This window comes from Rutidosis leptorrhynchoides, chromosome 2 (assembly GCF_046630445.1).
Source record: "Rutidosis leptorrhynchoides isolate AG116_Rl617_1_P2 chromosome 2, CSIRO_AGI_Rlap_v1, whole genome shotgun sequence".
Lineage (NCBI taxonomy): Eukaryota > Viridiplantae > Streptophyta > Magnoliopsida > Asterales > Asteraceae > Rutidosis > Rutidosis leptorrhynchoides.
Genome location: NC_092334.1, coordinates 33,313,104 through 33,328,041, shown reverse-complemented (window position 1 = coordinate 33,328,041; position 14,938 = coordinate 33,313,104). Strand labels below are relative to the sequence as shown.

General features: G+C 34.7%; 1 protein-coding gene across 1 annotated transcript; it reads left to right on the top strand.

Annotated features, from left to right (window-relative positions):
• The first annotated feature begins 9,550 nt into the window (after positions 1 to 9,550).
• Positions 9,551 to 10,354, top strand: LOC139887765 (uncharacterized). The gene has a single exon (XM_071870822.1). The coding sequence runs from the start codon at positions 9,551 to 9,553 to the stop codon at positions 10,352 to 10,354; it is 804 nt and encodes a 267-aa protein (XP_071726923.1).
• Positions 10,355 to 14,938: the final 4,584 nt, after the last annotated feature.

The window sequence follows — 14,938 nt, the reverse complement described above, 5'->3', positions numbered from 1 at the left end:
AAAATTTTTGAGACTCAATCTAACAGACTTTATTTAACGTGTCAAAATAATAAATCGTATAGAGAATTGGTTTAAATAAGTCGAAATTTTCCGGGTCATCACATAACCTCCCCGTTAAAGAAAATTTCGTCCCGAAATTTTGAGTAGTACCTGTTTTATGAGCGATATCAGTGAACAAATGTGGATACTTTTGCTTCATTTGATCCTCACGTTCCCAAGTAAACTCGGGTCCTCGTCTAGCATTCCAACGAACCCTAACTATCGGTATTTTGCTTTGTTTTAATTGTTTGACCTCACGGTCCATGATTTCAACAGGTTCTTCGATAAAATGGAGTTTATCATTGATTCGTATTTCGTCAAGAGGAATTACGACATCCTCTTCAGCTAAACATTTCTTCAAATTTGACACGTGAAATGTGTTGTGAATACTACTAAGTTCTTGCGGTAGCTTTAATCGATAAGCAACTGTTCCAATTCTTTCGGTGATTTCAAAGGGTCCTACGTACCTAGGACTTAGCTTTCCTCGTTTACCGAATCGTACAACGCCTTTCCAGGGTGACACTTTCAACATGACTTTGTCGCCCACTTGAAATTCTAGCGGTTTTCTTCTTACATCAGCATAACTCTTTTGGCGACTCATGGCCGTTTTCAATCGCTGTTGTATTTGAATGATCTTTTCGGTGGTTTCATGAATAATTTCTGGTCCAGTAAGTTGTCTTTCTCCTACTTCACTCCAACAGATAGGAGATCTGCACTTTCTACCGTAAAGTGCTTCAAATGGCGCTGCGTTGATGCTCGTATGATAGCTGTTATTGTATGAAAATTCTGCCAACGGTAAGTGTAGATCCCAACTGGTTCCAAAGTCAATCACGCATGCCCGTAACATGTCTTCCAATGTTTGTATTGTTCTTTCACTTTGACCATCTGTCTGTGGGTGATAAGCGGTGCTCATATCTAATCGAGTTCCCAATGCTTTTTGTAATGACTGCCAGAAACGTGATGTGAATCGGGTGTCGCGATCAGATATGATAGAGATGGGTACACCATGCCTGGAAACTACTTCCTTCAAATATAGGCGTGCTAATTTCTCCATACTGTCTGTCTTCTTTATTGGTAGAAAGTGAGCTGATTTAGTTAGACGATCAACTATCACCCAAATAGTATCATGACTACTTGCAGTCCTTGGCAATTTCGTAATGAAATCCATGGTTATTCTTTTCCATTTCCACTGCGGAATTTCTGGTTGTTGCAGTAATCCTGACGGCTTTTGGTGCTCAGCTTTGACCTTTGCACACGTTAAACATTTGCTTACATAAGTAGCAATTTCTGTTTTCATATTAGGCCACCAATAAAACTTCTTGAGATCGTGGTACATTTTTCCGTTTCCTGGGTGAATTGAGCACCTCGTTTTGTGTGCTTCATCCAGTACTAGTTGCCTTAGGTTACCATGTTTTGGTACCCATATCCTACCAGCAAAATACAGGGTTCCATCGGCTTTTTCTTCAAGTTGTTTTTCTAACCCTTTGCTTATTTCGCCTTTTTCGTTTTCTTCTTTTAAAGCCTCTAACTGTGCTGCTTGAATTTGCTTTGTGAGATCAGTACGAATTGTAATATTCAAAGCTCGGACCCTAAGAGGTTTTACTCTTTCTTTTCGACTTAGGGCATCAGCTACAACATTAGCCTTTCCGGGGTGGTAACGGATTTCACAATCGTAATCGTTTAACAACTCTACCCAGCGACGTTGCCTCATATTGAGTTGTTTTTGATCAAAAATATGCTGAAGACTCTTATGGTCGGTGTACACTGTACACTTGGTGCCATATAGATAGTGTCTCCATATTTTGAGTGCAAAAACTACTGCTCCAAGTTCTAAATCGTGCGTCGTATAGTTCTTTTCATGAATTTTTAGTTGTCGTGAGGCATATGCGATGACTTTTGTGCGTTGCATTAATACACATCCTAAACCTTGGCGTGAAGCATCACAATAGATCACGAAATCATCATTTCCTTCCGGTAATGACAAAATGGGTGCAGACGTTAACTTCTTCTTTAATAACTGGAATGAGGATTCCTGTTCTGTGGACCAATCATACTTCTTTCCCTTTTGAGTCAATGCAGTTAAGGGTTTGGCGATTCTAGAGAAATCTTGAATGAATCTTCGGTAGTAACCAGCAAGTCCTAAGAATTGGCGAATTTGTGTTGGAGTCTTCGGGGTTTCCCATTTACTAATGGCTTCGATCTTGGCGGGGTCAACTTTAATTCCATGTTTACTGACAACATGGCCCAAAAATTGTACTTCTTGTAACCAGAAATCACACTTCGAAAATTTTGCGTACAATTCTTCTTTCTTGAGTATCTCTAGTACCAGTCTTAAGTGTTGCTCATGTTCTTCCTTGTTCTTCGAGTAAATCAATATGTCGTCGATAAAAACAATGACAAATTTGTCTAAATACGGTCTACAGATGCGATTCATTAGATCCATGAATACTGCTGGAGCATTAGTTAATCCAAAAGGCATGACTAGAAACTCATAGTGACCGTAACGGGTTCTGAACGCGGTTTTAGGAACATCTTCTTCCTTCACTCTCAGTTGATGATATCCGGAGCGTAGATCAATCTTAGAATAAACACTTGATCCTTGCAATTGATCAAACAAATCATCAATCCTCGGTAATGGGTACCGATTCTTGATCGTTAATTTGTTTAATTCTCGGTAATCTATGCACATTCTCATAGATCCATCCTTCTTCTTGACGAACAGAATAGGAGCACCCCAAGGTGAAAAACTAGGACGAATAAATCCACGGTCCGATAATTCTTGCAACTGGTCTTGTAATTCTTGCATTTCTGAAGGTGCAAGTCTATATGGAGATCGGGCTACAGGTGCAGCTCCTGGTATGAGATCAATCTGGAATTCTACACATCTGTGTGGAGGTAGCCCCGGTAATTCTTCTGGAAATACTCCGGGATATTCTCTTACAACCGGCATGTCATTAATGCTTCTTTCTTCAGTATCGATCTTCTTTACATGTGCCAGAATAGCATAACAACCTTTTCTTATAAGTTTCTGGGCCTTCATACAGCTGATAAAGTTCAGCTTTGAGTTGCTCTTCTTCCCATAAATCATTAATGACGTTTCATCCTTACGAGGGATGCGGATTGCTTTCTCAGCGCAAACAACTTCCGCTCTTGTTTTAGACATCCAGTCCATGCCAACGATTACGTCAAAACTTCCTAATTCTACGGGTATCAAATCGATTTTGAAGGTTTCACCAGCGAGATTCATTTCGCAACCATGGCAAATTTTATCGGCTTTTATCAGTTTACCATTAGCTAATTCAATAGTATATTTATCGTCTAGAGGTAATGATGCACATTTTAGTTTAAAACTAAAGTCTTTACACATATAACTTCTATCAGCACCCGTATCAAACATAATAGAAGCTAGTTGATTATTAACGGTAAACGTACCCGTGACAAGATTAGGATCCTCACGTGCTTTACTGGCACTAACATTAAATGCCCTCCCACGTGCGGGTTCTTTGTTCTTCTCCTTATCAGGGCATTGATTTATAAAGTGACCAGACTTCCCGCATCCAAAACATTTCTTGACATCGGTGAGTTTTGTCTTTACTTCAGAAACGGTGGCATAACAATCTTTCGCCACATGTCCTTTCTTGTTGCACTTATCACAGACCACTTGACAATAACCTGCATGATGCGTGTAACATCTTTTGCAGAACGGATGGGGTCCCTTATAGTTTGGACTTGCAGTTGCCCCATCTTGTTTACCTTTAAAAGTTTCTTGTTTCTTCAGGTAAGTACTTTTACCCTTATAGTCTTCCCATTTCCTCTTTCCTTCAGTTGTCTTGACTTCGGTAATTGGTGCCTTAATCGAACTCTCTGTGATCTGGTCCATGAGTTGGTGTGCCATTGTCATGGCTTCCTGCATCGTATTCGGTTTGGACGATGTAACATTTCCTTTGATATTGATCGATAAACCGTCAATATACATTTCTATCTTTCGTTTCTCATTTGGCACCAATTCAGGACACAACAAGGCTAGTTCCATGAAACGCTTTTCATAGTTATTGAGATTCGCGCCGATAAACTTCAGATTACGTAACTCAGATTCCATTTTTCTGATCTCATTTCGAGGACAGTACTCCTCGATTAGCATCTTTTTCAGTTCTTCCCAAGAGATATCATATGCCGTATCTATTCCTTCTGCTTTAGCATAATTGTTCCACCAAGTAAGTGCACCATCTTGCAACGTGCACGAAGCATACTTTGACTTGTCTCCGTTCTCACAATTACTGATTTTGAAAACGGACTCCATCTTTTCAAACCATCGGGTTAGACCGACTGGTCCCTCAGTTCCACTAAACGTCTGTGGTTTGCATCCTTGAAAAGTTTTGTATGAGCATCCGTTTCGTGAATTTGTGTTTACGGCTGCAGCTTTGGCTGCTGCTTCAGTTGTTGCTTTTGCTGCTTCGGTTGCAGCAATTCTTTCATTCACACGTTTCTCGACTAGTTGCTCAAACTCAGCATCCGACATTTGAGACATGTTTCTTCAATAAACACAACAGATATAATTTAATCATATAGAATATTATAGGTAAAATGAGTTGTCAATAGTTAATCGTAGCATATTAATAATATGAAACGATTATTATAAAAGCCTTTTCTTCTTATTAGCATTTTATAATTATTTCTAGGGTATTACCTACCCGTTAAGTTCATACATAATAGCTAGTACAAGGAATTAACTACTAAAATCCTAATAATATACCACTATAAAAAATTATAGCTAGTTACTACATTATTATGTAATAATAATAATAAGAAGTAGTAATAATACAAATAATCATTCCATGCATTTATTATTAATAAACCAAAATAATACAATACCATACAATACTGATATTTTACATATGCTTATTTTACATAACAAGATAGAGTAGCACACATAAGCAATAAAATAGCGCATGGAAGATTTATGGTTGCGAGGTCGTTTATTCAGAACTATCAGAAACTTCTTCCCATTTGGTTCTCTCTGCCAATTGTTTGTGTGCACATGGTCCGACAGATATTCTGGCAGTGTATTTTATTTTTAGTTGGGGTTTTGAGGTACCCGTTGCCTCAGTGGGTTTAATACAATAAGGGTGGTTACGGATCGAATGGTCCTGTTCTTTTTTAATAATTAAGGACATTTTATTATTGTGGTTGTTTTTATTATCTATAGCAAGTTGGAATTTCTCCTTAGTGATCTCTTTTATTTCATTAGCGAAATCCTCCTCCTTACTGATCTCGTCTGATGACGAACTGTCTGAGTCATGTGCAGGAGAATATGATGACGAACTGCAAGAATATGTACCGGTGGTCATGAACCGAAATCTGCCAGGCGTAATCGGCACAACCCGCCCGTCGGCGGTATATCTGGACCAATGTCCATATTTGTTTAGAAATGGACGATCCTCGTTTAATCCAGGGATCATGGGTCCATGCCAACGATACTGTGGCTCCGGAAAACTAAAACTGGGTGGAGCTGGAACCTCCTCTGGGTTTACCGGGAGTTGAGATTCCCCGGCTAACACAATTTCTTTTTTAATAGGTATTGGAACGCCCTTTTCAGTTGTGGATAGAATAGATTCAGTGTCCGATTCCGAGTCGTACAAAATGATAGGATTAGAGGAAGTCATCTATCACATAATTGAAACAACAATTACGTTAGCATATAAATATATCACATATAATGTTTTTGACCAAATAATAAGCAAAAATCAGTAACAACAGATATGGTCATTGTCCAGACTCACTAATGTATCCTAACAATTACCAGTTAAACACACTAATGTAATTTCTGGTTCCCTATGACCTCAAGCTCGGATACCAACTGTAACGACCCGTCAAAATCGCTATTGACGCGGCACGTTAATCATTGATTCCACAGTGAGGTTTTGACCTCTATATGATACGTTTTGATAAAATATTGCATTCATTAAAATAAGTGACTTTCTAAACATAGAAAGTTATAAACATGTGGGCGAGTGCTTAGGTATTAGCAAAACTCCGAAATACGTAAGTCTTTAATTTACAGGTTGACATCACAGTCCAATTATTTATTACACAACGCAGTTTTATTTTGAATGCAATAAACTTTGTACAAAGCATGAGAGACTCCATGCAGGCAACAAGCACATCACAGCGGAAGCATTCTAAGGACCTGAGAATAAAACATGCTAAAAAGTCAACACGAATGTTGGTGAGTTATAGGTTTAATTGCTCGAGTCATAAACATATATAAAGATAGACCACAAGATTTCATCAAAAGTTTATCAATAGATTCTACGTAACAGAGCACCCTGGTAACTAAACTTAACGCTATAGTGATAATTACCCCATTCGTTTTAATACGCGCAAACCAACGTGTCTTAAACTCAAATAACATACGTCCGTTAAAAGGCTAGCGCTCTAGCTCGGACGGGGATGTCAAGCCCTATGGATCCATATACAATTATTCGCGCCCACCAGTCCATATCCTATGTACTGGCAGCTACTAGTTACCAAAGCTAAGGGATTTTCGGTTTAACTCAGTGTAGAATTTAGTATGTACTTGTGTCTTATTGCGTTTAAAATAAATTGCATGTATTCTCAGCCCAAAAATATTTAAAGTATTTAAAAAGGGAGACTATAAACTCACAGTTCAATATTGAGACTCAATATTGTAGGCAAATTTCGTAGACGTAATGATGGTAGACGATCGTATGATTGGCCTTGGATTCAAGAACAATACCCCGAACAATACCCAATATTTCCTTAGCTTAAAGCGGTTTGAAACCCGAATTAAAAACACCCTCGTATATATCTTATTATTATTAAACTTAAATTTAAAATTATAATTATAATATAAATATTAATATTGAGAGATTTATGTGTGAAAAATTATCGTCGAACAAACTGCGTATTTATAGTACTTTACGATTTACTGTAGCTCATGCGATCGCATGAGTTTTCAGTGTTTTTGCCATGCGATCGCATGGCCGCCTTTCCCGTTTTGTTTGCTAGTTCGTCGACATCAAATAGTATTTACTGTAGCAAATAGTGTTTTACTGTAGCAAATAGTGTTTACTGTAGCAAATAGTGTTTACTGTAGCAAATAGTGTTTCACTGTAGCACTGTAGCAAAATACGGTTTCACTGTAGCGAATAGTATTTTACTGTAACAAATAGTATTTTACTGTAGGAAAGTCGTTTTTACTTGTACATATATATATACATACATATAATTGTTCATGAATCGTCGAGAGTAGTCAACGGTAATTGTATATATGAAACAGTTCTAAAATTTTTGAGACTCAATCTAACAGACTTTATTTAACGTGTCAAAATAATAAATCGTATAGAGAATTGGTTTAAATAAGTCGAAATTTTCCGGGTCATCACAGATATATAAAAGTTAAGTTATGAGTGCTCACGTATCAATATTGAGATTCAATATTGCAGGAAAGTACGTAGACGCAACGGAGATGATAAACACTAGATTGACCTCACGAGCATACCCATGAACCATACCCATCACTTCCATAGCTATAACCCATAATTTCCTTAGCTTCGACTCATTCAAAAAACTATTTTGAAATCACTCGGACATCACTCCGTCGTAATATTTTATGTATACTAATAATATCTTGAAATAATACAGAGCAAATATATATATATATATATATATATATATATATATATATATATATATGTAAATCGATTGAGAGAGTTTAGAGAAATATATTTTCAAGTTTCTATGAAATAATGAAACCTATTGAATTCTATTTATAATAGATTTTTGAATTATTAAAGTAAATTATTAAAGTATGAATTATTAAAGTGAATTATTAAAGTATGAATTATTAAAGTATGAATTATTAAAGTTAAAGTAAAGGTAAAGTTAAAGTATAGTAAAAGTATAAAAACTATGTATGTATAATACGCGTATAAATATATATAATATTAATTTAAATCGTTATATATATTTAATGAAATAAATTATAAATATCGTTATATTTATTATACTGGTTAAGTAATGTGTTGTCAAAAGTGATTCTAGATATTTATAAAAGTTTAATAATAAAGTTTTTTTTTTAAAACTGAGAACGTTTTTGTACGTTTGAAAATAGATTAATAGAATATTATGGAAACCAATTCTCCACTAGCTTTTGTCTAACTTTCGTAAATGACACTTTTTATTTTTATTTATAAATAGCTTTACAAATTATTCCGAATATCGTTAAGAGGAATAGATTTCTCAAATCATAGTGGACCTCTCAACAGAGACTTGTAATCATAATTCAATGTTTCTGATAACTCAATCATTTAATATATATTTTTTTTAATTTCGTCGATAATCATATTGAAACAAATACGTTCATATAAAGCATTATACTTTTAAATACTTTGTTGACATTTTCAATTTATAACATATACACATATACATACATATTCATATATGTTCATTTAATGGTTCGTGAATCATTGGAATTTGGTCGAGGTTTAAATGAATGTATAAACATAGTTTAAAATCCTTGAGATTTAACTTAACAAACATTGCTTATCGTGTCAGAATAATATAAAGATAAAGTTTAAATTTAGTCGAAAATTTCCGGGTCGTCACAGTACCTACCCGTTAAAGAAATTTCGTCCCCGAAATTTGATAGAGGTCGTTATGGCTAACAATGAAAATGTTATTATGACGATTATGAAGTTTTATCATGTCTAAGAAGTATGGATAAAATAATTCGATTACTCAAAGCGTATGAGGGAAGTTATCGTAAATGAAGGAAATAAGATTATAGTGATTCGTCATATCTTTTGACGTCATCACAATTGATCTCTGAATTTAAAGAAAATCTTTGTAATCTATGTTGGATTTGATGCTTCGGTGATTATGGCGATTATGATTCTCTTCGAATTAATACGATAATCCATCTTGATTTCTCTGTCGGGTATTTCACTATAAATCCACCTCCTTCGTTTCCTTACAACTCACACCTTCTATTCTTTCTCCCTCGACTCATATTTTAAAGTATTTGTCAATATGCTTCATCCAGTACTGATTCTCAATATACTCCTCACTTTCATATCTGTCGTTCTTCTTTTTCATCTGCCTCCGGAAGAATCTATTTACTTCTACTATACTCTCGGTTTTATAGTGTTTTTAGTTCTTCCGTGTCTTTATATTGCTATATGCATCGATATATACGGTTTATAATTTTTGGGTGGTTGTTGGGTTTTATATCTTCCCTTATATTTCAAAGCCCCTGCTTTTGTCTTCTATAATCATTGACATCCACAGTTAATGGCAGTGGCGATTAGTTAACAACCCTACTGCCTTGTGGGTACGAATTATTCAGGAAATTCATGGCTCGCACTCGGGTTTTGGTAGCCACGGTTGTCGAACAAAAGGTACTTGGTTCGATATTGTTACTGCAATTCTTTCTTTACACTATCAAGATGTGATTGATTGTAATGCTTTGAGACGTTGCATTGGAAATGGCATGACAACAAGGTTCTGGCATGATGTGTGGATTGGAAACGAGCCCTTAGCTTCTCGTTTTAACAGATTATATCTAGATGCTCGACCGAACTGCATGGTGGCTGACAGAATAATTGACTCTTCTTTTTCATGGGAGTGGCTCCGTAATCCTCCCGTTTCATGTCGCTTACAACATCTCACTTTGGAACTTGCTTTGGTCACTCTACGCGATGAAGATGATATTTGGCGATGGAATATAGAGCCTGAAGGGGTATTTACTGTACGGGGTACGAAGACTTTTCTTGATGACTACTACCTACCATCGACACACACGAAAACTCGATGGTCTAATCATGTTCCGGGAAAAGCTAATGTTTTCGTATGGAGACTCTTACTTGATCGCCTTCCTAATAGGTTGAATCTCTCTTTTCACGGCCTCCCCATAGATACAATTTTTTGTCCGAGTTGTAGTATTGGTGGGGAATCACGTGATCATGTCTTCCTTTTTTGTAATGTGGCTAGGGAGATATGGCATGGTATTTCTATTTGGTCTGATATCAGATGGCAACCCTTTGATTCGGTTAACGATATTTTTGTATGGCTTGACTCGAAACCAGGATCGATCACGAAAAAATCACGTATGTTTTGCATCGTTGTGTCCACTTTATGGTGGATATGGAGACTACTTAGCGATACTCTCTTTGGTTCCAATACAATCAAGAGATGCTCTATTTTAGATTATATTCGGTTTTCTTCTTATTCCTGGTTAAAAGCTAGAAGTAAATTTGCTCCTAGCTGGAACACTTGGATTACTCATCCTTTGTAATTTTTGTTGTTCATGTCTAGCTTCTGGCTAGTCTTTTCTTAATAAAATTGTGTTGCTGTTCAAAAAAAAAAACAAAGTATTTTTGGATCACATAAATGAGCTAATCAATTGCTCTATTTATAGTAGTAACTAATGGTTCAATGGTATTCTAAGTATTCAGCAACAAATTTAGTCAAACTTTGTTACTTAACTAGTCCGGGTCCGGCCCGCGCGATGCGGCAGGGCCTTTCGGTCTGCGTATTCATATTTAACGTAGCTTTATACATTTACAGTAGGAAAAACGGCCCATGTGTTATGCGCCGTTGTTAGTGTCGTCGTATTTAGTGTTTTTTAAAATATGTCAGGTTCGAACGTAGTTAGTTTCGTTTTGTTGATAAAATTATTTCGAGTCTGATGGTGCTGACGAAAAAATATAACTCGCTGCGAGCAGGAAGATATGGGATGTGGTTGTTTTTAGCGTTTTTTAAAAAGTGTCCGTTTCGAACGTACTTTTTATCGTTTTGTTCATTAAATTATTTCGAGTATGACGCTACTGTCGAAAAAATTTAACTCGCGGTGAGTGGGAAGATACGGGTTGTCGTTGTGTTTAGCGTTTTTTAAAAAGTGTCTGTTTCGAACGTAGTTAGTTTCGTTTTGTTCATAAAATTATTTCGAGTTTAACGATGTGGTCGGTCTCATTTAACTAAGAGCGAGGAGAAAGATACGGGCTGTCAAAGGCTTTGGGTGAAGTTTGCATTTAAGTAAGAGAATTGACGGTTTACACCCCTGAAGGTTGGTATGATTTTTGTAAGTTGGTTATTGTTGAGGGAGGAAGAATGAAAATTGCAAGTGTGAGGTGGGTGGGTGAAGAATGTCGTTTTGATCCTCGGCAAGCGACCAAGAGTTTCGGGACAGTTAGTATATGTGAAATTAATCGTATAGTAGACACCAACCACATATATCAGTTGCCATTATAAACATGTGTTAATTGACTACAACACTCAGAGACAATTTGTACTACATTAACTTTAAAAGAGAGATGATATATTCATCACCACTTTTACTCCTTTCACTTGAATGTTCTAACATACCCTTAAATGATAACTTATACAAATTTTTTGTTAAATATTATCAAGGGATATTTTAAGGAAAAAGACTCAAATGATGGTGGATGAAGTAAAAGCAGATTTGTATATATCATCACCCACTTTAAAAACTTTCTCATGAAAATTGTGCGTAAGATTGGCTCTTGCTGGAAATGGTTTCTTTTGGGTCGTAATATACGATTTTAATAATTATCAAAAATTAATATGGGTACGTCACTGCTTTTTTAATACTCCGTATTAAGTTTATACTTATATTTTTATAGTATTTAAATTTATATCGTATGTTTAAAAGACAAAAATAGCATCGAACATGTTATTTTTTCACATTATTAAATAACATGTTTAATGCCAATGAAATTTGATATGTGAAATGCCAAAATTCTATGATCTATGACGTTTTAAAATTTGAGGTGGGAGGCCTACATGCAAGAATACATCTATGCATATTATAATTATAATTATTATTATTATTATTATATATATATATATATATATATATATATATATATATATATATATATATATATATATATATATATATATATATATATATATATATATATTATAATACTCAATGGATGTCATACACTTTGAATCGGTGGCCGAGTATAAGCCTCAACCTCGACTATTCTTTTCGTTATGCACCAACGAATTAACTAACATATTTACAAATCTGTAGAGATAATTAAACTAGGTCTAAATGCTAAATTTTATTTAAATTTAAATACAATAATATGATCAATCAATTAGATGTAAAAAGAAAGATAGACTCACTATCATCTTTTTTTAAAGGCAATATACAAGTCATTGACGGGGGCTTTAAGCACCCATCTAATCATTGACGGATCTAAAAATCGTAGTTTCGAGTATCACTAGTTAAAGTTCAAAAAAATTACACTATACAGTCGTGTTACTAAAAAAGTATTTTCATTATCTAATGGTATCACTAGATAAAAGTTCAAATATTTTTCACCAAATCGGTTATTCCAGTGATAGCACATGCTACCACTCATTACATACTAGATCAGCCCTTCCACCCGATCATATCCAGAATGTCACAAGTCATGCTCACTTTCTACACCCGTTAGGAAGAAACAGGATATTGACTGAAGAAAAACCCCTAAGACCATTCCCTACGCGTATCAACGGCTCACCATCGTTGCCTCACAACGTCAACAACGGCCACTGTGCAACCGTTGTCGACTGCTTCGTTGTATCGTGGTGGGAGGAAACCACGAAAGTGACAACGGTCGGCGAGGACAAATGGATTGATTTGATTGGCTGTGGAGTTTGACTAGTTTGAATGTTTATATGTTGCATTTATAAATAAAAAAAAAATTATTTTCCAATATAAATAAACACACACCATTTCATTTTTTAAACACAATTCATACTATTTTAACACAATTCTCTCATATTTCATTTCAAACACATTTCATTTTATACATTATATCAAACACTTTCACACCATGAATTCAAACAAAGTTTCCATTGATATGCATTACGGGGTCCAACTGAGTATGACTGGAAGTCATACATTGACAGGGAAAAAAATCTTTTGAAAATATCGACGTTTCCGACTTTGATTGGTCAAAGTTGAAAAGTTTCTCGAAAAAGAAACACCATACGTATCTACGAAAATTGTGTATTTCGACGAAGAGCAACAGTGTTGATGTTTATGTTTACAGATCAGCAATGCGATGTGTAACGACCCGCACTTTTCCGATCGTTCTATACTTATGAGATTAATATTTACATAAATTAAACCTTACCAACATGATAAGCAATCCAAATTGTTGAGACTTATGTTTTTGAAAAGAGTTTTACACAACGTTTGACCGTCTAGTTTGACCGATGATATCACGAACTATACAATATATGATAATTATACATACATATTTAACATGATCTAAGGATGTTTTAATATCTCATTTTGTATTAATAACAAAAAGTCATAAGTATATTTTGAAACTACTAACTTAATTTTTCAAAACAATAACCTACGTAACGTTATTTGACATAAATACTGATGATTTATAATGTTTATACATATATCGTATAAGTAATGTATTTAATCATTTTTAAAGGGCTTTTATACATAAAACAATATAAGTATATTTACAAAAGATAGTTATATTTGAATTCTCGTTCCGTTTCCTCCATAATCCTATACGTATATCTAGGGTACTATACACAGCTTCTAGAAGTATTTACTATTGGTATATACCAATAGAAATCTTCAATTATTGGAATAATATGTCATTCATGACATAATAAATTTTAACTTATCTTAGATATTTTCACTAAAAACCAAATTTTCAAGCCTATAAATAAGCACCATTTCTAACTCATTTTTACACATTCATTTTCCAAATTTTACTTCCAATTTTCACACACACTTGCAAGAACTCTCTCAACTTTTATTTTACTACTTCTTTCCAGCAACTTTACATTTTAAACTTGAGGTAAAAACTCTACTTCAACTCTTTTTCAATTCATATATTTAAAGCTATATATATAAGAGTTTATAAACTAGAACATAGTTTGAATGATTTCAAACTTGTTCGCAAACTAAATAGATCCTTCTAACTTAACTTTTAAAATACTTCAAGACCTGTAACATATCTTAATTATATGCTAACTTAACAAGGTATAACTTGGTTTTTCAAAGAACACCTTAAAAACTGAATTTACGACGTCGGAGTGCAACCGGGGGCTGTTTTGGGTTGGATAATTAAAAACCATCTTAAACTTTGAATTGGAGGTTTATTTTCTGGAAAAATGATTTTTACTATGAATATGATAACACATAAAAATTTCATGATTTAACTCAAAGTATAAGTATTTTTAGAAAAATAATCATTTGAGGTTGTTTACATGATGGAAAATGATTAACTTCATAAGTTTCACTAAAGTTTGACCTATGCCGTGTGATTTTGAATACAAACTAAGGTATTTACAGTTCATAGTCTTAAAGAGGGACTCGATCCAAGGAGATGGCAAGTTGAATCAACGAAAACGGAGTTGTAACGAAGAAACTATGACCGAAACAAAATCGGATATCCAAGACTAGTTTAGCCACGAAAATAATTGGGAAAAAATTAAATAAATCACATCTTTTTAAGTTAACATGATATTTTATATATATGTACTTATAATTCAATTTTATATGGTTCAGGATCACCCGTAAATAACACGAGAAGATTAATCATAAGATCCCATGATTGTACGCAACACGTCATTTGACAACACCGGTACTTTATGTACGCAACACGTCATTTGACAACACCGGTACCATGGGTCAAGATTAATCTCGACCAATACATATACGATGGGGTTTTATTTATTTCGTTGGGGGTTTTATTTATTTCATTGCGGGTATATTAAACATCTAAAAATGAACCATTAAAATTGAATTACTAACAACGAACTGCTAACTACGGACTAAGGAATTATTCAAAGTATTAAAAGTATAACAAGTATATATATGTGACGTTTG